Consider the following 23,875-nt stretch of genomic DNA (forward strand, 5'->3'; position numbering starts at 1 on the left):
GCTGCTCCCGCCGCCCCGGAAAGAGAGCGGCGCCGTGCTCGGGGTGTCCCCGGTTCCGATGGGGTCGTTACCGGACTGCAGGCTTTAGCTGCAGCCTGATTCCTCTTCAAGTAAACCTTTTTTGTATGGATTGTTACCGTACAGTGTGCCGGAACCTTATGGAAACGTTCATTCTGCTGAGCTCCTTTTTTCCACATAAATTACCACGGAAGATACATGATCCCAGGTTGTTGCAGCATATGTGGAAGCACCGGTTTCCTATAAAGGACCGAGTAATTTTAAAAACTTGCACTTTGGTTTTAGCTCATTACCTGTACGTGACCAGAACAGAGCACCTGAAGAAGTTGGCAGCCTCTGCTCTTGACATTAGCAGCTGAATCAGTGACCTTCAGGTCCTGTAAACTTTAACTCGGTTGTGGCTAGCCCGTGGCTTTGGAGCCATACGTGACTCCTGACTCCCGTGCCAGCACAGCTCCTCGTGGCACACTCCTGGTGCTGGTGCTGGTAGGCAGTGAAAACCTTCGTGCTATGGCAGCAACCCAACAGCAGCTGTCAAGGCTAGCAAAATCAGGTTTCCTGAGGCTCCCTCAGAGCACAGCCTCTTCTGAGCCACGGCAGACTGTGAAAAAAACCTGTGGTCACTTCTTGGTAAATGACTGTCATCTCTTGCCTTGAACTACTTTGGAACGGTTTCTTTTTTCCAGCCCCTCCAAGATGTGCAATACAGCTTCACTGCCTTTCAGAACATTTGAAAATTTGATTTGCAGCATAAAGATTCCCAGTTATCTCCCTCAGCTTTAAATGTGCAGTGAGTGGCTTAATGGAGGAGTCATACTGACAGTCATACTGACAGCCTAGTGCTTCAGCAAAAAGACTATTGACCAGCTACCTGCTGGAGCCACCTGGTAACTCCATAAAGTCTGCAAGCAAGCTAGATGCATGTCTTTTTCTGAGGTAATTATCCCATCAGCTTGCAGGCTTTGCATTAATACTAACAAAAGCCTGCACTGTGAAATCAATTTTCAGTCAAGCTGAAGCACATTTCTGTTGTACAAGGCAGGGAAAAGTGATTCAACACCCAGAATCAACAGCCTCAGAGACTGGGCTGCCTCAGTGCCATACTGGCCCTGCAGATGGATTCTATCAGGGAACCTATAAAGTCTGGCATTTATCATATTGGACCACTCAGGCACAGTTGTGGTGGCCTGAAGCTTTAGACAGATTCATTTATTTAAGCTTACAAAACTGCAAGTAACAGCTTCTGAGACTGATTTTTTTAACACAATCCCAAAAGCTGGAGTTCATTAAATGGCCATGCAGCAGTAACAGTAAAAGGCCATTTCACTGTACTGTGGAAATATACTGAGGAATGTATTCAGTGCAGGGAGCTTGGTTTGCAGCTGCAGATTGAGCTCTCTGGACGGCTGGAGTCCGAGGCGAGAGGCTGTGAACTGCCAACCCTTTGACAAGCTCAGGGACCTGTGGCCCAACCCGGTGATCACACACTCGGACACGGCAGGAGCCAAGGACCCCCAAGTGTTCCCATGCTTAGACCGTGAGGGTATAAAAACCCAGGTTTTTGTTCAGGATCCCAGCTCAAGCTGTTTAGTTACTTCATCAAGACTGAATTATTTTAAGGATTGGGACCAGTGAGACTCTGCTATGGGAAACCTGGCGTTGAGATGGTGAGGAAACCTTGTCTGGCTGTGTGACTGTGTGGGGAGTCAGGCTCACTGGGGCTGCCCACTGGGGAGGGATTTCAGTCCCAGCTGAGGTGGGTGAGAACGTGACTGCCAGAGTAGCTCAGGGTGGTCAGACAGGAAAGTTTCCCTAACACAGCATGCCCTTTTATTACTGATCCAATACAATCCAATAAAGGTAACAATAAATGCAGAACTACTAACTTGATAAACCAACTTTTCTTGATGCTACTTTGGTAGTCCAAAGGAACTGAATCATAAAGCTTGATGCTGTTTTACATTAAGATACTCAGTAATCTTGGAAGTCCTTTGACTCATCACCAGCTGAACAATGGGGAGTAGCTGAGTAGATATTAAAATATGGAGACATGTAGGCGCATAAGTTCCTTTCATTTGCATCCTCCTAGGCCAGATGAGTTTGGCTGCTTCAGAACTTGCATCTTGACTGCCTGGGGAATTTTGGTGGAATCCACAGTGGGAGTAGCACAGCGCTTACCTGAGTTGTTTATGCTGGTTCAAATCACTTGTGCAGGTGTGTGAAGCAGCACAGGTCCCCGATGAGAGAACTGGCTGGGAATTTCCTATAGTCTTACTTTCACAGCAACCTCTGCCTCTACAGGCTCCTTTTCTGCAGTCAAGGGGAAATGGAAGACACATTTCCCCCAGGACCAGATTCAAGAAAAGATAAGTGATGCTGTTTTTTCACCCCTGCTGTGAGACAGCAAAAACAGCTAGTCATGGAGTAAAGGGAGAGAGCTGGTTTAGATTTGATTGCTAATGAATCTGGTTATAATGTGTGCCTACTCCATATACAGAGGAGTCTAGACTTCATTTCTATTCGTACATATTTTATTATTTTTTTGTACATTTCTGCACACTCAAGATATAAAGTTGTTATAGAATCTGTGTCCATTATTCCAAGATACGGGCAGTACTCAATTCTCTTTCGATAAATTGTTTTCTAATTATAAAAATGTATGCAATTATCAGCACTTTGTTTTTCAGCCTTTACAGCATCAGCATGTAACAGGCTTTTAAATTCTCTCAAAACTCTGTATGCACAGAAGTCCCCCTTACACACCTACAGCGGATGTTGGCACGGCTGTTATAAAAGATGTAAGAAACTGATATTAGTAAGATTTGGAGCATTTTCTCCTGTATCCCCCAGGCTCGCACCCTGGGGTTCTGTCACATGTCGGACTCTGCGCGCTCCACCTTTCCTGCGTAGTCAGCGCGTTTCCCGCGGCAGCGGCAGGAACGCTGCTGAGGTAATTTTGCTGCCTCAAAGGCGTACGTGCGGTCCCATACGGGCCTCGGCGCCGCCGCCACCAGACATCACCAGACACCGTTCCCAAGTTTTCCCAAACACCGGGAGCGCCCGCCGGGGGCCGTCCCGCGCCTGCCCCCCGGCACGGCGGGGCCCGCCGGGGCTGTGGTGCCGTGCCGGGCCGCGCCCCGGGCAGCAGCCTCGCCGCACTGCGTTGGAGCCGCCGGAGGGGCGGGCGGGCAGCGGGGGGGCCGCGCCGCCGGCACGGGCGGAACGGCCAACGTCCCCCGCGGGGCGGGCGCGCCGGCCCCGCCTCCCATTCCACCGCCGGCACGTTCCATTTTCCCCGCGGGGTGAACGCTCCTCCCTCCGCCGCGGCGGCTCCGGTCTCCCCGCAGAAACAGAGCGCGGCGCCGGCCGTGTCTTCCTTCACACGCTGCCCTCAGGGCTCGGTGGTCCGAACCGCGTCTCCCCGCCGTGCCGGGCAGTGGTAGCGGCCGCTCCGCCCCCTCGCCTCCCCCCCCGGCGGCGGCGCGGGTGGTGCGTCCCGGCAGCAGGCGCGTCCCGGCCGGCGCCCGCCCCCCCGCGCCGTGTCATTGATGTTGTTGTTTGTGTCGCAGGAGCCGCAGGCCAGGCCGGGGCCGCCGCCCGGGGCCGCCGCCGCGGGGCTGGGGCCGGCGCCAGGGATGTCGGTGTGCGGGGAGGCGGTGGGCGCCGGCTCCCTGCCCAGCGAGCTGGTGGTCCACATTTTCTCCTTCCTGGCGGCCCCCGACCGGCTGCGGGCCTCGGCCGCCTGCTCGCACTGGCGGGAGTGCCTCTTCTACCCGGCGCTCTGGCCGCGCCTCCGCCTCAGCCTCCGCGTCTCGCCCGCCGAGCGCCCGCGCCTCGAGTTCCTCATGCGCAAGTGCGGCTGGTTCGTCCGTGAGCTCCGCGTACAGTTCGCCGCCGACAACTACCCCACCGGCGGCGGCGGGGCGGCGGCGGGCGAGGGCGCCGCGGTGGCGGGGGACGCGGAGGCGCCGCCGCCGCTGAGCCCGCGCTGGCTCGACCTGCTGAGGACTTACCTGGAGCTGGTGCTGTGCGTCCTGAGCAGCGTCCGCAACAACAGGTACCGGCGGGGAGCGGCGGCGGTGCCGGGCGTGGGGCACACGGAGCCCCCGAGCCGCGCGGGCCCGGTCCCGCCGGGTTCTGCGGGCGGAAACAACGCCCGGGCCGGCGGCGGCCGGTTCGTGCTGGGGCTGCGCTCGGAGCCGCTCCGAGAGCGTGTGAGAGAGTCCGTGAGTCGGGCAGAAACGGGGATGCGCCGCTTCACACTACCAAATTTTCATCATGTAGTGTAGCTTGAGGAGGAATATAAACGCTCCGGCGTCCAGTTGGCGAGCGGCTGGTCGATACGCAAAACAAATACAGCTGCGGTAATAAAAAGTTCTTCGTCTTTTGGATGGAAGCGGGGAATGCAGCTCGAACGGAGAAAGTGAGAGCCAGGAGTCTGAATTTACTGCATAACAAGACAGCTGTCTCACTTAAAATAAGCCTTGTGTAGCAAAAAAGTGTGTCGTGAGAAACTAGTAAGGGGGAGTTAAAATTGCAGCTCTGGCGCGCTGAATTACTACCCCAATAAAATACCTTCACCTTACCAGCAATGAGGTTTTCCGCTGTAGAAAAGCTGAGCTTTCATGCCACCTCTCGTCTTACCTGCTTATCTGAGGTTTGAGGGGTTTTCATGTTCTTTTGTTTATTGAAAAAAATGTTCACACGTAGGACTTTCTTGGCCTAACTGAATTTAAATGATAGAAATATTTTCCTGTGGTTTGTATTTAAGATGTGTTTTTCACACGCTTACTTTGGCAGGTTAGATAATTTCCTCAGCTTTGAGGTCTTTAAGACAAAAATACTTGCATTCTCTTCACTGTGTGGGGGTGTGATAGAGATAATAAGATAATAATCAGATATCCTAATATATGGCCTCTAGTCAGCAAGTAAGACAGGAAAACAAGGATATTGCAGTTAGGTTATGATGAGTGTGGAAAGCTTTGTAGGTTTTAGGATAGGAAATAGTTAATATTATTTCCTTTCTGTGCGCATATAGCTTCACCTATCAAGGGAAGAAAAAAAAGCTGCGAGTGTTTCAGGGCATCTTTGGGATGAATTAAACATTGTGGATGGCCTTTAGAAAACTGTCTGCAACTGAGTCATGGTCTTGTTACTGCCCCCTTTGATTCCAGAGGTATGAGAGAGTAGCTTGAGGCCTTCCTTGAGTCTTTATTTTGAATTGTAGCAGGAGAACTTTAAATGCGATTCCTCGTTGGTTAGAAACGAATGCAAATGTAGTGTGTGAAGTCTCACTTTCAGTTCCTCTGCTCGGTTGCCCCCAGCAGGTACTTCCTGTGGTGCAGCTGCGATGACTGAGAGTTACAGACCTCCCTTCAGAAAACAGCTCGTTAGTCCAGCTCACCTTTATCTTAATTTATTTCTTGCCCTGTGAATCTTTGGTGTGTGAATCGTGATCGTCTGTCTTGATTGGTCTTCTCTTGCGTTTCAGGAGCTTTCACTTAACTGTTGAAGCTCCTGGAAATCCAGCTATAGTATTTATAAGAGGAAAAAATGTTGAAGTGATTGTGTGATCTGAGACAGATATCATGACATGGGCTTGGAATTTTAAAATAAGTAGTATCTATAGGAGCTGTTGCACGGGGGTGTTGTTAGAAAACGAAATTGTTTCTTTTTTTTCCTCACCAAAGTACGAGGCTGTCAAAATTAACTGCAATGTGAGAAGGCTTTTGATACACTTTTTCTTTTGAAAAATTCTCCATGTCCTTATCTGAAATCTGTATAAGGATACTTGCTTTCTGAATTTCATTTTACAGATTCTGTATGCACAGTGGGACTCAGGACTGCAGTAAAACACTGTGCAGAAGTAGCTGTTTCTCCAGTACCTGTTCTCTGGTAGATTACTGTAATTTTGGTGGTAAAACAGGAAAGAATAGTTACCAACTTTGTTAGGATTTTGCATTGCCATAGTTTCTTGCTGTTTCTAAATCATTTATATGCTGCTCTTTTGGCTTGAAATGAATGATGCATGACTAGGGAACACAGGGTACCTGATTATTACAGCAGGTTTTTTTAATGGCCATTAAAAAAATTAGGGGAAGAGTGGCATAATTTACATTAAATACTCGACCTTTTTCAGTTTTATTTTCAGAATAGATTCATTTTTTTCCCTTGAACAGACTAGGTGTTTAGTTTATTTTGGTGTTTGAGGGGTTTTTTTTCCTTGCAAAGTAACTATCCATAAATTATTAGTTCTCAGGTAGAACACTGGGTTTTAGTTCTTTAAGTAGATTTTTGAGATTGAGAAGAGGTGAGGACATATGCCAAATTGCTGCTTAGTCTTACTGTGACCACCTAATGTCTAAACCAGAGACCTTGTCACCTGCCTGATAATTAGTTTTGTCTAAGGAGAGACTGCAGTCCATAATTAATTCTTCTGCTTCTTTTTATCTGTAACTGAAGAACTATTAATAATTCCTTCTTGTTTTCACTGTATTTCACTGTACACAAGATAGCAATTGGAATTTCCAAAATAATGTAAATGGAAATTTTTAGCTTCTTCAGTGGCTGAATTGCTGTAAATGCATTCCTTTTGGAATTAAGTTTAGAACAGGACAGTCTTTCATAACTCCTGTCAGCCCTTATGATAGCTTTTTGGCAGATAAGTTCAAAAAATGTTCCATTTTACACTTCAGAACTGAAAAGGAAGAAATCTGCCTTTGTGAGGCTGTTTCTTAACTGTGTAATGTTGTTCTGGGGTTTTAAATTTATTATTAAGCAATGCAGTAGCAGCCTTCCTCCTTGCAAGAAAACTCGTGTGTTTTAAATGGCTACAGATTTCCTTGAGGATTTACAATACTGCAGGACCTAAGAAAAGTAATTACTAAAAGTAATGAAATTTCCAAATTCGCTCTTGGCTAAAGGAGAATGATGTATGGTTTTACTACGAAGAGCATTTTTTGTACAACATAAAATTGCTAGTTTCTAAGCAAATCTGTGTGTTAAGTCTGTAGGAAAATATTTTCTGGAGTGACCTTTGCTAGTTCTGATGGAATTAAGGAAATCACAACTTGTCTGCAACTTGTTTTAAAAACAACTAAAATTTTTTTGACAAATATTCCTGCTGCCAGCCATCCAAAAAGGTATGTTCAAGGTCTATCTCATATTTGAAGCAAAGCTCAAGTTGTTTTGTGGGTGGCAGCATATAGAGTAATAGGACTGGGACCTTGATGAGCTCTAAGAATCTATAATTTATTTAATGAAAAGGTAATAAAGTAGCATTTATAGTGATCTGTAACTTTTCCATAAGCTTTTATGTTTATGATAGCAAATACAGCAAAATTACAAAGCTTATAAATGTTTAAAAGCTGATGTTCTACTTACTACTGAGAAAAAGGGTGTGTGGGGGCATGATGTTTCTTAAATCTTTATGATCTGCACTTCTTGAACTGATCTTTCAAAACTGACTTCTAGAAGGCAGGGTGGGAGTGTGACAAACTTTCTGTTTGCACTTACGTGCATACAACAGCTAATAAGCACCTTGTGATCATTCAGTAGGAAAATCCTGTTCTTTTATGTAACTCTAAGATACCAAAGTATTCTCTCCTCTACTCCTCCTTCCTTGCTTACAAAGGAAGATAGGAAGGTAGTGACACACCCCTCTTTTCCTCTTGTGAGCCTTGTTTGATCTTTGCTATGGAAACAAAAATGCAGATTACTATAAGACTGTGGTATCTTGCTGAAGTATGGTATCTCTTGGAGTTACCAAAAATTGGTGGATTGCTCAAAGCAGTAGGCTGCATCTGGTTTTGATGTTTTCTAATGACTGTTTTCTGTTGGTCTAAAGAGGCAGCTGAAACTGGCAGAAACTAGTGTAGTAATACAATATGTGCCTTGCCACTTTGTTCGCCTTGAATGTAAGCAAGGACATTTTGTGCTTTTTTTAAATTGGGTATTAAAAAAGACTGACCAAAACTGAAGATGGAGCCTAGCAAAAAGCTTATTATTTCTAGTGTGCTATTTGAGCTAGTGGAAAAGAAATGTTTTAGAAATCCTTCCAAAACACAAGTTTTCCCCCAGCTGTATGTATGGATACTACACAGGATTAAGATGTCATTATGACTTTTAGCAAAAGATAAGTAACTTTTAAATAATTTTATTTAAATAGCAATCACTTTATAGACTCTCTGAAATGAAGATGGGCAGTGAGCTGAATGTCGTGGAGTTATATAAAACTGCAAATAGTAGCAAAAATCTAACATTGTGTTGAACTGTGATCAGACTTGTTGATGGTAATAACTGTGCTGTGAATGGAAAAATAATTGGATATTGTCATTGGTGAAGTTTACAGGCAGAGAACTTTTCCATTTGTCTCTGTACTGCATGAAATGGCAGTCAAAAAGATGAAGTAAAATTGTGTGGGGTGCTAGTAATTAATGTTCTGTGTGTGCTGTGCTTTGGTGGTCCTCTTAACGCCTGCCCACATCCTACTGTAGCATTGGCTGGGGGTGTGAGTGGCACAAACTGACTCTGTTTGATGTCAATATGGAGGTGATTCACAGCTGTTCTTGAGACTGCATTTTGGCTCTTGACTCTCATAAATAAGTCACCAAGATCAAAAGATAAAGGTTACTTATAGCATTGGCTGTGAACACTACTTTTTACACCTGGTGGAGGTTTCTGCTACTTCCCTGTCATACCAGACTATCTCTTACAGCTTCTGAGGAAAAAAGAGCCCAAAATACTTTCAAGTTGGGTGTGCCAGTGTTTTAGGTTCCCTGACAAACTTATTCTTTAGTATGGTCAGGCAATGTCTTAGTGAGATTTGTATAATATTGATCATATTTTAAGGCTCAGTTTATTTTAGTGTATCATCAGTACAATAGGCGTGTATTTAAAATGTGAAATATTAAATGTTTGGAATTTGAGACTCAGTTGTAAATTCTAGGTATTTGACTCCAGTATTTGTCAGACTTTATATGAAGCTTGTGGCTCTTGCTTTTAAGCTGTTCTTCTTCTATAGAAAAAGAGTAGCAGGTGCAACAGTGGATAGATTTCAGGCAATCAGTGTGCTTTTTTTGAATGCAGGAACTCCAAAACAGGTAAATTATGATTTATGATAGATAACAATTATAGACTGCAACTCATACCTACTAAAAAATGTAAAACTTGCCTACTTAATGCTTTTTTGCCCCTGTCTTTTCTTGGTAGAATATTGGGTTGTACTGTGCAGGTAGTGAACTGTGCCAGGGCTTCCCTGTGCTTTGAGCATGGTAGTCATATTGCATTTTCCTCAAGGCTGATTTGAAATACTAGTATATGCTTTGTGAGCCAGAAGAAATAAGGATTTATGGTAACTCATGTAATTGCAAGCTACAGGTTAATTGACATCTACTGTTTAGGATTAATTTAATTTATGTGTCCATTTGTGGTGAAACTGGAGTTTCTGGCTTGTTAATTATCAATTGCAGACTAGCCCTTGCATGTTAGAAGTAAATCTAATTTATAGCCTATATAAACAAAAGAAATGTTAACCCAAAATTTAGCTACAAAAATTATCATATTTGTAGTCAATGCTATACAGCTACTTTAAAACTGCAGTCATTTGCATACCTCTTTCTTGATCTGTTTTAGGAATAGAAAAGATGAAAGTCAGAAAACTGAACTAGTCTAGTGCACTGTGTCATGTTCAGCATCAACTCAGAAGTTCTTTCACTTCTTTTTAGGTATCCTTTCTAAAAGTTAAAATCATACGTTGTGGTGGACCACTGTCCCTTACTGATGGGGAATATTAGAAAATATTCTCCTACTTTACTGTAACAGAAATTAGACACTGATTAGGGTGTGGAGAGCTTTTGCTTTTCCTGTCTGAGGTTTGTGATGATTGAGGCAGGTTTGGACTCCCATTTATAATCCAGCTGATGCAAGTGCTCAGGCAGGGTTGTTAGTAGCTGTGTTCTACTTGGGCATTAAATGCAGTGTTAAATGTTGAAAGGAATAAGTATTTGATGTTTTCATTGTGACACTTAACACACATTTTACAAGGATTAAAAATTGTATGAAACGTCTCCTGAGTTTTCTTTGTGGTGCTGCAGGCTTGCTGAAAATACTCCTGTGCTGACTGAAAAGCAGTATTTGCCCTTACAGCTGGTTTCAGCAGTTTGTGTATCCTCTTCCCCTTTATACTTCAGTCTCATTTTCTGTAGTTCCATATGTGCCTGCATTCCAGAACAGTAAGTTTCCCAACACAGGCTGTGTGTTCTGTGTAATAGTGGGGTTTATTGCCTGCATTTGTCTTATCCAGAATGCTTTCCTACACCATTTTAGTTTTGTGTACAGATTCTTTTTCATTTTGTTGTTTCCTAGGAACCTCCAGAAGTTAAGTCTCTTTGGGGATATAAGCATTCTGCAGCAACATGGAACTATATCAAATACCTACCTTGGAAAGGTTGACCCTGATGGCAAGAAGATTAAGCAGTAAGTTATATTTGTAAATTGTCAAAAATAGGATAATAATAATAATAATAATGAAAATAATAAAAATAGATGACAGAACACAGAGATTCCTGAGAAATGTGACTGAGAATCTTTGAGTTTTTTAACAGGGTGAAAATCTAAATTCTTGTTCCTGCTACTTACATGAAGTAGTCTGGTATTGTGGCTGTTGTATTTTTGTTGGGTTTTTTTTCTTCTGTTCTCAGTAGGGTGAGAATCCTTTCTTCTTTTCATTCTGTTCTAGAAACAATATTATGTTAATGCCACAAGAGGGGAGGAAGGGTGAGGAGCTATTACCAGCACCTCTTACTATTGCTGTACATAAAAAAAATTGGAAAAGGAAGTAATCTGTTGTATTTCACAAGAGTTGAAAACATATTTGTGTAGATATTCTTTTTCAAGTTTGCTTGAAACTTGAGAGAGAAACAGAGAAACTGTTGAAACACAGAACTGCTACAACTTATTTAAAATTGCATCTGAAAACTGGGTTATGTGTTTGCAGAATTCTGGAATGATCACAGCTCTCAATGTGCATGTATAGTTTAGAGGTGTATTTTAGTCTGCCATTATTACATTACAGGACAGTCCTTGAATGCTTATAATCTGAACAGTTATTTGTTCTTCTTTGGAAAAGTTAGCTAGAGTACAATAAAACCTGAATGCTACAATTTTGTGTCAATTTAAAAATCTTTCACTCAGTAGCTTGGCATAGAATAAGTACAGCCACTCTAGGTCTTCACTATTTTTTGTTTTGAGTGATTTTTAGAGCCAGTGGAGGCATATTATCAGATTAATGTATGTACGTGAACGCAGTCATCAAACTGAATGTTGGGTCCTGACCTAAATTTGTAAACCAGTGCAAGTAGAGCTGTGAGTCACATACTGTGTCTTTGTCATCTGTTATGTTTCCAATGCAGAACTTGGAGCAATTTGTGGTTCTGTCCAACATATGTACTGTAGTGCTGTGTGCAGGTAAAAGGCTCATTTGGTAAAAGCTCCTTTATTTGATACCCTTTGTGAAAATACATAATCAAATCTTTGCAAAGGGGCTTGAAGGGAGCCATCTCACTAGATGTTTACTCAGCTGAGTGCATGGGCAAACGTTTCTTCAAGCAAGTATTCACATTTTGGAGCCACAAACCATTCAAAACTGATTATCTAACTTGTTCATCTTTTAGATGAATATTAACCTTTGCACATTTTGGAATGAACAAATAAATGCTACTTCTTTTTAGTTTAGTTAATTTTGGTGTTGGGTTTTTGTGTTTGTTTCTTGTTGTGAGTTTTTTGTTTGGTTGGTTTTTGGGTTTTTTTTTGCAGGGATATTGGTTTTTTGTTATTTCTTTTTTTGGAGGGAGCTTATTTTTGGTAGGTTTTTTGGTTGTTTTTTTTTTTTTTTTTTCTAGAATAGAACAATGTATTTGGGACCTGCTAGTCCTTGTTTAAAGGAAAGCTGGCAGTGTTTTATTCAGTTGTCTGAAGTTTGAGAACTAGTAGCAGACTTAGTTCAGAAAGTAAATCTCTGTGGCTTCTTAACCTTGTATTTTTCCTTGGGGTTTGCATCAGTAAGTTGCAAAACGTGGATGCTGATAACTAACACTGAAAGGTGTAAGCAACATTTGGAGACAGTGTTACTGGTAATTGAGGATTTTTGGAACCTGTATGGTGAGGAACCTTAGTAGGTGTTTCAGAAACTTCCTGCATTAAAGCAGTCAGGGAAAAAAAGTCATGATTCCTGAAATCTGACTTTGAGCTGGGTGTAACAGACTGTAGGTGGAATCTCAGCTATTACAGAGCCATTAGGATGTTTCCTCAGGTTTAAGGCTAGGAGTTGTCCTAAGGCAGAAGAAGCTTTGGAGCATATTTATAAAAATACACGTTTGCATGGGTTTGTGATGCTTATTCCTTTTCTGTATAGCATGTGTGTCCCTGGTTACTTTCTAAAATTCTCTTTACAACTCTTTCTTAGTGTTGGGATGCTCATTGTAAACAGTTAATTTGTCTTTAATTGAGTAAAGGGTAGTTGTCTAAAATTGTGGCTTTCTGAACTCTGCTTCTCATGATTGATCCGTGTGGTTCAGATTGTTTAATAACAGAGGCTAAACTGGTTCTTTTGGAAACCAAACTAAGTATTTTGATTGATAGTATTTAATTAAACAAATGGCCTCCATATGGACCTTAGTAATCTGTTTGCTTCCTGTCCAGGGTCATGGATGTGCTTCAGTCCTGGTTAGGACTGGTTTGGGAGCTTAAACACTAACTGTGCCTGTTTAGTCAGGCTTGGGTCTGTCCTCTGGATGAAAAGACCATTTGGGGCATCAGTTGTGAAAGTACAGTTAAAAAAATTATTTTTTAAGTAATTTGTTTCAGTATAATAATTTGTAGGTTACAGGTCCATGGTGACCATCCCATAATTGCTGCCTGCAGGGAGCAGAGGGGGCTGATGACACTTGTTGAGACATTAGGAGGCTGCATTGCTTTTTGGCATGTGCTGAGTGAGTTCTGCTTGTAGTTTCTGTTATATGCTCAAATTTCAGTTTTATAAGTAACCTTTGAAGTAATTGTGTTAAGTTAGCATAAATGTTGTAGTACCTGCTGGGACGTTGAGGTAAAATTAATATGGTAATAAAGTAGGTGTTAATTTCCAAGAATTCGTGTATCTATTTTTTAGAATGCAGTTCAGGCTATTTTTGCAAACTCCAGTTAGATGCAATCTGTTTATGAAAAATAGAATGTGCAAAAGAATTTGCAGGGGAGGAAAAAAACAAACCTGCTAGCCTGTTTAAAAAATTATTTGAAATATGTTAAAATTAATTATTTCTATCTTATATAGTGTTTTCTGTCTGGCCTTTTTAAAAAGCAGGTATTAAAATCAATTCAGAAATTATTGCTGTTAAATGTTCTCTATTGACATGTTTGATCTCTGACTAAAAACTGGAAAAAGTTTTCTTAGGACCTACAGGTCATTAGACTAGCAGTACAAATCTTCATACTTGTGTAAATACTTTGATGCTTGTAATAAAAAGTTGATTGCATTAAATCATTCTCTCTTTTAAAAACTTTTTACTGCACTTCCCACTGGAGATAAAAGCTACCCTAGAGCTGCAAAGTTCTCTGTCATATTTCTTTTTATTAAATTTTGTAGGCACTGAAACAGTATTTTTTTAAACTCAGATTTTTTTAAGTGTATGAGAACCCCAATTTAAAGAGATTTTTAGTGCAGTGAGGCATATAGATGGTAGTATTCTACTGAACACCTCAAAATTAATTTGTCTTTAACAGTTCTGTAAAATATTAAAACCACTATTAAGATTGATTACCTGGGCTATTACAAAATAAATTCTACCATTGCTGAACCATTACAGCACCTTTTGTAGATGTGTATGGGGGCAGGGAAGAGTCTTTGGAAGAAATTTGAAATTTGAGATTGCTGTGGTAGAATCTTTTTCTTTGGGGGATTGTGAGATAATCTGCCTTCAATTTAAGCATTGGCAAGAAAATTATGAAACAAACATTGCCAGGATCAAATAAGGTTCTTCTTAACTCTAAATGAATCTAGGAATAAAATAGAAAAACTGCACTGTCTGTGGGTTATATCTATTGTTTAAAACTGTTTCATTTGTGTCACACTTGTGAGTCCTCAATTTTAAATAAAATATTTGGAGAAATCTGGAAATATTGAAGTCTTTTTACCTGATGACTATCCTAGGTAAAACCTTGGGAACTGAGGTGTAAAATAAATGCAGTAACCACACCAGCTTTTCCATTTGGGTGAAGTCAGGCCTTGCAAACCTAGTATACCTTCATAGGAGAAGGAAGAAAGCACATGTAGGCAAGGGAGGGGATGAATAAGGATTTGCCAAGAGAGAGGATGAGTGAGGACTGATCTTTCAACTTTATTACAACAGAAGGGTTATGGGGCATCAGAGGTAGTAGGTGACAGGTTGAGAGGAAGCAAGAAGAGGAGATAATCACACTGCAAAGTTCTTTATTATTGGGTGTTATGGTTGCTAAACACTTACTCTGCTAAGGGAGGAGCCTGGATGAATTTGTAGAAGTGAAGTCTCTGAGAGTTGCTGCCTCTGCTCAGAGCCGAGTTACAAAGTTTTGGAAACTAGAGAGATATTTGATAAATATCCCTATGTGCTTTCCCTATTCTGTCACCTTAAGAAACACCTCAACAGTGTTTCTCTGTTGTCAGTCAGGATACTGGCCTAAACCTTTAATTTTAGCCTGGACATTATCTCTATTAAAATTATGTGGATGAGAATAAAATTGTTAAATTATTTTTTGCTTAGATGTATAAACTATACAGATCCTCATAAAAGAAGAAGTATTCTATGCAAAGCCATTACCTGATGTGGGGAACAAAAAATTCTGGTTTTTTAATGGATCTTATTTCTTGATGTCATGGCCTGGCTCAACTGCTTCTCCGTAATGCTGACCAGGGCTTGAGATCAAATACTTAACCTACACATGTGTCTAATATGCTAAAAGAACACCTGTCATTTGGGCAGGAGTGACTCTTCTGGGCCTTTACAGCTTTGGAATGAAGACTTGAAAAATACTTATATGGAGAAAGTTTTTAGAATGTGACTGTACAATTTGAATGTAATATTGAAAATTTAAAATACTTCTGTTGCCCTGTTGAACAAAATATCTTAACGTAAAGAACATCTATTCACTTTAAAAAAAGGGGTAGGAGAGGTTGAGTGCATCAGAATAAGTTCATAATAACCTGGCACTGATAATTTGAGATTGAAATGTTACTGGGTCCAGGTTGTTTTGGTAAAACATGAACCTGTTGGCTTTTGAAAATCCAGTTAGTTGGACGTTTGGAATTATTGATAGAATCTTCTTGTATGTTTGTTCTTTACCCTTTAATGAACAAATAAAGCAGGTAATTTCACATCATTCTAACTTACTCTCAAAATTAAGTTTCTGTCACCTTTCATGGTGTTTCTGTCACATTTCAAAAATGAAATTTTTTTTCCATATAAATCTGCAGTTCTGAAGAAATTAGAAAATACAAAAAGCTGTTTTTAAAAACAAGAGCTGCATTTGAAAAGCATTACAGGTTTTCTTATTTCCATAACCTTAAAATGTATGTGGGAGGGTGTTAAATACATGCTGGAAAATACATGAATGAAGGTTCATAGTGTGTCACCGTTTTTGAAAGACAAAGTACATATTTAATTTAGTTTACAATTTTAACCTTTTAAGTGCAGCGGATGCTAAAATGCTCTGGGAGGTCTGCAGTCTGGTTGCAGTTCATTTGAACTATAATAATAGCATCTTCCTGCAGAATAAGGCTATAAATGAAGGAAGAGTAATTACTGAATAAAAAAATTGAATGGTATGCAGTTGGTAAGAGTAAACCATGTTTAATAGGATCATTGTCTGTTTTGTTTACTTACAGAATCCAACAGCTGTTTGAAGAGATATTAGGCAATAGCAGGCAATTGAAATGGCTGTCTTGTGGGTTAATGCTGCAAATAGTAACTCCCACATCATTGTCCTCCTTATCAAACCCCATAGCCAACACCATGGAACATCTGAGCTTACTGGACAACCACATCCCTGGTAATACCACTCTTATCACTGCGGTTGAATTGGAGCGCTTTGTGAATCTGCGTTCGCTCGCTTTGGATTTCTGTGATTTTACAGCTGAAATGGCAAGAGTCCTGGCTGACAGCAACCATGTGCCTTTGCATCGACTGTCTCTCCTGGTCCACAGTGTTTCCATAATGCACAAGTCATTGGACAATATGCCAAAAGATGAGAATTGGCAGGCGCTGACTCGCAACAGCACTAATCTTCGGGTCTATATAATGGCTTTTGATGTCAAGAGTGATGATATGTTAAGGATTCTTAAGCCCAGTATCCCCCTAGAGAGGATTCACTTTGACAGCTATGTCACTTGTGTTTCAGGAGCTGTTGTTGATCTCATATCCAGGCAGTATGACAAGTTCCTCACTCATTTTATACTAATGAATGATGTGATAGATATGTCTGCCTTCCCAGATCTCAGTGACAACCGGAATGAAGATCCACTTGTCTTATTAGCCTGGAGGTGCACAAGACTGTCTCTCCTAGCTGTTCATGGTAGGTAACACATTGCATGGACATAGTCTGTGACTTCTACATGCTTACAAGCCTTCAGCCTTTCTAATCATAGTGTGTGTTTTAGTGGCATGGTGTACAAAAGACTGCTGCACTGTTGCTATACGTGCTGTTGTTGAAGGTGTTTATTGTATATGAGTTTTAAACCTGCTTGTGTCTTACTAACTTCTGTTGAGAAGTCACCTAGGATTTTCTTAAACTCCTCACAGAAATGAGGATAACTTAAGAAGTGAGTGTTCCAGAAGGCTTATCCTGCCAGTGGTCTGCACTGTGCAAGTTCCATTAAGTGACTGGTTATGTGTATGTGAACTGAAAACAATGGCTGTTTTTCTGTGAGCTCATGTGCTGGCAAGATTAGATGATTTTGCTTCCTGTTTGTAAATAACGTGGGTTAAGTGCCCCAAAGCTGAGAAGAAGAAATATGTTACCAATTTGGTAAGACTGCCAGCAGTTGAAGGCTGAAGAATATGTAGAGGGTGTTGCCTCACTTGAGTGCGTTGGTTTCACCAATAACACCAGAGCTAGGTTTATCCCATTTATTTATTTGCCCTATAGTAGCAAATAACTTAGAATTTATTCAGCTCTGTCATCAATAGAGACCTTGGTGGTAGAAATTACAGCAGTCTGGCACATTTTAAGGCACCCGAAACTGAAATAATGCAGAATAATGTTTTTTTATTTGTGCTGGAATCAGCTTACCAAGACTAAGTTTGCTGATTCATGAAGGAGTTAAGCAGTGGCTATTGTGTTGCATAAGAATAAATGTGTTTCATCAGAGTGCTTGGGGGAGTAAATCTCCAGTTGTTCAGTAACGTAGGAGACCTTCAGCAGCAGGAGGTGGACATTCAGATTTCCATTGGTTGAAGTCAGAAGGTCCTGCTGTATTTGGTCTTTTATTCCCTGTGGTCTTTTACTTGAAAAATCATTGCTGGGGGCAGGAAAGGCATGCTCAATTGAGCTGCCTCTCCTTAATAGTTTCCAGGTGAGACAGATTTTGGGTGCTGGTACATTATTGTACCAGTCTAGGTGTGGCTTTTAGCAGTTTCTTCTAAAATTTGGATACATGTTTGAGGACCTTTAAAAAAAATTAAAATTGTGTTACCTTAAATTATTCTCCTGCTACAGAAAAGTCCTCTAATATATTATCTAACTTTAGAAGCTAGTAAAACATCTGAACATAAGCTAATGTAAGTATCATTTCATATCAGCACGTGTCTATTCAGTAGAAACTATTAGTCTGTGCAGAGTATTGGGAAAGCAAATGTCACTTATGCTTCTGTCTAGCAAATGGTTGTTGCTACACCACCTTTCTTTGGAGAGATGCTGTGTCTGCCTGTGTGAGAAAATGGCCAAATATCACCTTGCTGTTCCATCAGAATTCACATTCTTTAGCCTTATTTTCCCTCTCCTTTCAGCAGAAGCTAGCTGAGCTGCTTATAAATGCCTCCTGAACTTTTCTAAGCTGTGGACATAACCTTTCTAGTACTATACTGCAAGCATCGTTCTTGGAGAGCAGTTCCTGTAGATGGAACACTATTAGGAAGAAATATCCAGTACAGCATCTTAGCCTCATGCTTGGATTCCCTGAGGTTTACCATATAATGTTTTCTGGCTCCAATTGTCATAATTATATTGTGAAGTTTCCTTCAGGAAAAGAAGGTGGTTTTGTTCAAGGTGCTGTAATACGCTTGAAGTGCTCAGGTTTCTTCTTCTCTCTCCCGAAGTGGTTATTCTTCAGCTTCCAGTGCTTCTCAGGCTTTTGTGTGTATGTGTATGTTTTCTCTTCTGGTATTAGTTTGCTTTTGAAAAAGCTTTTATTTCCATCTACTTTTGGTTGCCACTTGTCATTGACCAAAAGAGGAAGGGCAAAATATATGCTGAGGACACTTTATATGGGCTGCCTTGAGATTGTCTTCTGTGGGAAGTCATTGTCTTGCCTCCAAGAAATGGTGGAAATCCAGGAGGCAGAGGAAGGCAGATGCTAAATACATTCTTGCAGAACGAAGAAAGGGTTGTAAAGAGTGTGTGACCATTTGGGATGGGATGGAGACAGTAGGATACCATAGTGGTATGATCTGGCACTGTGAATAAAAAGCATGGTCCATCTGTGAGAACAAAGGCCTTTTTTATTTTTAATTCCTCCTTAAGGGAAGGATACTTCCACATGGATTTTTATGACTTTGTGTTATAAATATTGTGGTGAAGTTTTATTCTGTCCATGAGCAAAACTAAAGTTGAAATTTTTACTAGCAAGGAAGAATAAATTACAGTGTGCTCATGGTAATTTTGTTGCTCAGTGATACCACTAGTGAAGTGATCACTTCCTGTTACCTCTGAATACTTAGCTGGACAGAGACTTTTTGGCAGCTGGGAGGTTACAAAGAAATTTCAGACAGAGCTTTTGAAAGGAGAATTCATTTAAAATGAGATTAGGTTGGGCATAAGATGGTTGTTCTAGTGGGTAGAGGATCTCACCATAAAAAGTTACAGCAAAAACCATATACCTGTCAAAATGATGGTAAAGGGGTTTTGTGTGCAGGGCTATTTTTTTTTTCTTTTATTCTTGCACTTGCTTTCAAAGATTTCTTTGGTAAGTTCCTTTATAGTCAAGATAACTGGAAGGTGGTGTGAGCTCCATGTCCTGACAGGAGTGTGTCATCATACAGAGAGGAATTTTCCATTGAGTTCAGTGTCCCTGTTAAGGAAGGGACACTGAATTAAGGTGCCTGAATTAAGACAGCTTCATCTTCTGTGGATGTGCGGTTGTGTTGGAGGTGAAGTATCCAGCAGATGAAGATTGTGGGAATTGACACATTCCTAATGGTTAATATACCAGAAATGAGCCTTACAGATATGTGCAGGCTTCTTTGTTGAACACCTACCCTAACCAACTTACTTCCAGAGACACAACAGAAAAAAGTAAAAGAAAATAGAACAGAAATATATTTTCTTTATTACTTTGACGTCTTTTCTTCATTCTCTATCTGTTTTATTTTGAGATGTTATGATGTAGAGCATGTTAACTGCTTTGTTGGAGGACCAAACCACAGTTAGCTTTTACTTCTCAGCACTTTAGCTTTCCCAGTTCAAATATTGTGCAGACTGCAGCTTTACTTGGAATCTGCTTGGGCATCTCACCAAGGAGCTTAGCACCTGCAAGAATGATGATCATGGCAGAAATGAGCCTTGCCTTTTGCAGTGGAAGGGCTGATTTGGCAGAGCTCCCCAAAAGGGAAGTTCCCATCTGTGGTTTGCATCTGAATAGGAGGAACTTTGCATTTCTCTTAGCCAGGCCACAGAAAGCTTACAGGTAACTGGGGAGTAGGAGTTTTTAAAGAGAAGTGCTAATATATAGTGTCAAGAGAGGGAAGCTTTGTAATTATATTTTATCTCAGACAGCATAACAAGATACATGTAGTTTATCTTACATATATAGATATATCTAATATGTACATAAACACACACACTGGGGTGACATGAAGAGGTCGCAGAGGCTTCCAGTTTGTGTGCATGCTGACGTTTTGTTTGTTTGGTGGTGGCTTGGTTCCTATTTAATAAGTAGTTTCTAAAGCAATGAAAGCAAATATTTTTTCTAGCGTAAGCAGAGTTTTAAAGCGTTCCTTTTATGCATTCAGTTAATTGATAACTCACTTTTTTTTGGTCTAATTTTATTACACAGTAGATCACAGGAGGTTTGAAGTTTTATATATAACTTACAGTAGTCCACTGCTCTGCAAGTAGGAGAAAAAGATCTAGAAAAGGTTAATACTATCTGAAATATTTTTATACTTCCTTATTCAGAGTGTAAAATGGGAGCTTCACCACTTGACACCAGAAAGCCCCCATCATGCCCTAGGGAATTTTGCCAGATGGAACATGATGGAATTAGTTGGGAGAGATACTGGGATGGTCTGGTACGAAGTTCTAGAGTAAGAAAATACCTTGTAGGAAAATGACAGAACAACTTTGTTTTTCTTTCCCCTTAGGTTACACAGTCTGGGCTCATAATCTTATAGCAATTGCTCGTCTTCGTGGCTCTGACCTGAAAGTACTGGAAGTCACAGAAGAAAGCATTGAATTCGACCAAGGAGAACTGGCTGACCAGGATGTGGATCCAGTACACAATTTCATTGAGCAAGTATCTCTCGGATTGGGTCGCCCTTGGCACGCTGTCATGGACATAGAGCTGCTCAGTGTCTTCACTGAGCCAACCCGTCACTTTTACAGAGAGATGCAAAGCTTCAGTGAAGGCATTTAGCTCCTTATTTACAATTCCTGTGGTTACATATGCAAGTAGGGTCCTATTATGTTTTTTCGGTAGTGTGAATTAACCCCTTTTGTGCTGTGTTTAATCAGTATTAGCTATATAGAATTATATATGTGTATTCTACTTCTTGATCAAAGAACGTAGTCGGGTATTGGTTTAGAAGCTGAAAGTGGCAGTGTTTAGGGTTTTCACGGTTAATGGACTTGTCTACCAAACCTTGCAAAGATACAGCCAAAGGCTGTCTGAGGTTGCCGGCTAACTTTAATTGAGTAACTGCATTTTGAATTCTTTTGCTATTATATTGGAGTCCTGTGCTCGGGAGCCAACTGTTTTTAATACCCATATCCATAGCCCAGTGGATCTCTATGCTGTCATTGTGTGCTTAATCCAGTAGCATGCTACTTAATAGGCTTAAGGGACGAGAAGTCTATCCAGGGCTGTTCACTGTAAGACTCTTACCTTGCTTGATTTCACGTGCGGATTCTGCAGCATGGCTTAACTCCATTCCCGGCTTTCCTTAGCTGCTAAGCGGCGGTGTGAAACACTAGCGGTTCAGGTTCCTGCACTTACAGATCCACTCCATAAAGCTGTAGTCTTTTGGATTCTTTGCAAACTCCTCCTTGTTTGTTCTCATGTTCTGTCATCTTCCTTAAAAGTTAGCTTTGGGCCAAAGTTTAAAAGGAGAAAGCAAGAAATGTGCGCTCCGGTGAGGTAAACGCATAACAGTGAAGATTTCAATACAAAGGTCTACACCTGCAAACAAACATTAGTCGTGAAATCCCTAACAACCAAGTCACTGGATTTTCTCTGTCAGCGCCTGTGTCAGCTGCCAAAGAATAGATTAAAAACGAAGAAGTGCCCACATGCTGGCAGGGGCAGGCCAACTTTTGGCCAGCCAGATACTGCTAGATTGTAATATATAAGGTCGAATTTCGACCTGTGGTACACAGCTGTGCTGTGGCTCAGTCAGCAACCTCAGAACTCTTAACAAACATGCACCTGTTTCACTGTGAATAGTGAATGTAAAGGAAGGAAAGGAAACAAATACAAAGCTTGTTCTATCACAGGTATGAGCTGCTATGATGCATGAAGAACATTCCATGAAGTATGTTTTAAAATCTTGTTATATCTGAGAGGCTTTAGAAGCCGATGTAACTGTTTCAGGGCAACCGCGGTACAGACGTGGTCTCTGTGAGACTTCCACCTGACCCCAGTTTTAAGTGGTACGAATGTTGTGCATTTAATGTTTAAAGGACAGTCTGCAATAATAAAGTAAGTGGCCAACGTGGGTGCCCAGCAGTGCTGAGACCTGGCTGCTATATTGTAAGCTTTGGAAAACACAATTTATGCAACAGATGTCCAGATATGATTCTATTTATGGAAAAAGTTTATATGTGTTTTGCAAATGGTTTTACCATCTTATATTAAAATGACCTTTTGACAGGTGTGCGCTGTTTTGTCTCCAGTGAGCACATACCATGCGGATTTTATATGTACATCAGTAGAGTGAATCCACTGGCACAGTGTGTGTATATGCCAGATGTGGTGAGATTTTATCTTATAAATGTGATCAGATTAAAAAAAAACTCCTGACAGAAAATGTAAGGAAACCAGCTGAATGTTTGAATTGATGACTGATGTTGTATGGTTTATGTTAAATGTTATATTCTTTTAATCAATGAATAAAGCATTAAAAATTGATCGCTGTATAAAATACTTTATTGTTATCAGCATGAAGATTTTTAGAATTAAAATGCAACATCGTTCATAAGATGTGTATAACTAGTAGCTCCCATTGTGTTTAGGTCAGCAGAAAAATCTAAAATAAGTCACACAATTTTTTTAAATTTGGCTGAATTTTGTCAACATTTTTTGGGGTGGTGGAGGAATGGGAAGGATGCTTTGCTAAAGATCAAACCAGTTAGCACAAACAGTATATCATTATATGACCTATTAGACTGATACAGTAAACTGTGGATTGTAGAATATAGAAGACTATTTTTGAGAAACTACTTCATCAATTGCAATTGCTTAAATCAAAATCTAATGTGCTCAAGAAAAATGTGTAGTACTTCTTTGGTGTCCCACTATTAAATAGATTATGAATACCTGCAACGCTTCAGTTTGACGTTTTATCCGTACTCAGAGTACACAGCTGTGCCTTCTGAATGAGAGCTGCAAATGTCTGCTCAGCTGTTGGAGAGCTGCTGTGCCCTGCAGAGGCTGACTGTGCTGTGAGGCTTGTCAGAGTGGCTGGTCAGTGTGTGCGTGCCAAGCACGGACGTTATTCGAGCTTCTGAACTCCGTGTTACCATAGCCCAAGCTGCTGCCAAGTGTGAAAATTGCACTGCTTGTTCAGGCAGTTTCCTAGATCTTCCAGATTTGGTAAGCAAGATCACTTGCCAACATACCGAAGAGACGCTGTGGATGATTAAGATAAGGTAAATACAGTTACAGCTTTTCATGTTCCAGGAAAGTGAAATATTGGGACTTCTTTTGGTGTCTTTCAGGGCTCGGCATCAGAAGGGAGTTTTATGTAGCAGATAAATCTGATGGTAGTTGCTCAGCATCTGAACCTGAAGTTTGGTTGTAAAGGATTCAAGATTTCAGGATGTCACACAGAAAAAGCCAGAAACAAATTCTGTGTCCTCTGGTTTGAACATTTGCAGAATGGTAATTTTATCTCTGCAAGCTACTGCATTTTATGGGTAACTGCCTTACTAAACAGAGTTGAGAAGTAACCCGTGTGCCTTGCTGTTGTATAAATATGTTTTTAATCTGTGTGGTCTAACCTATTTTCTGCTTTCCTTTAATTAACTTAATCTTGAAAGATAAGATGAGGAGCAGGGGGAGCAGCCCACTTTACAGTAGAGGGGTGTGCAGCCCTTTCACTCACTGCACTTGCAGCCAGGGGTGGCCCTTAGCAAGGGCTGTGCATTGTTAGAATGCTCCAGCTCTGATTTGTTCATGCAG

The 23,875-nt window shown here is 41.0% G+C and overlaps 1 protein-coding gene across 1 annotated transcript; it reads left to right on the forward strand.

Moving 5' to 3' along the window:
• The first annotated feature begins 3,531 nt into the window (after positions 1-3,531).
• On the forward strand, positions 3,532-23,017 carry FBXO33 (F-box protein 33). The gene is made up of 4 exons (XM_064423902.1): positions 3,532-4,075; positions 10,384-10,494; positions 15,932-16,617; positions 20,622-23,017. Exons 1-4 carry the CDS (start codon positions 3,567-3,569, stop codon positions 20,891-20,893), a joined length of 1,578 nt encoding a protein of 525 aa, XP_064279972.1. The 5' UTR covers positions 3,532-3,566; the 3' UTR covers positions 20,894-23,017.
• The last annotated feature ends 858 nt before the right edge of the window (positions 23,018-23,875 follow it).

The sequence above is a fragment of the Passer domesticus genome, chromosome 6 (assembly GCF_036417665.1).
Source record: "Passer domesticus isolate bPasDom1 chromosome 6, bPasDom1.hap1, whole genome shotgun sequence".
Classification (NCBI taxonomy): domain Eukaryota; kingdom Metazoa; phylum Chordata; class Aves; order Passeriformes; family Passeridae; genus Passer; species Passer domesticus.

Coding starts and splice junctions, on each gene's coding strand:
- FBXO33 (XM_064423902.1), top strand. CDS start 3,567: ATGTTGTTGTTTGTGTCGCAGGAGCCGCAGGCCAGGCCGGGGCCGCCG. Junction 10,495..15,931: donor GATGGCAAGAAGATTAAGCA/GTAAGTTATATT, acceptor GTTTACTTACAG/AATCCAACAGCTGTTTGAAG. Junction 16,618..20,621: donor GTCTCTCCTAGCTGTTCATG/GTAGGTAACACA, acceptor CTTTCCCCTTAG/GTTACACAGTCTGGGCTCAT.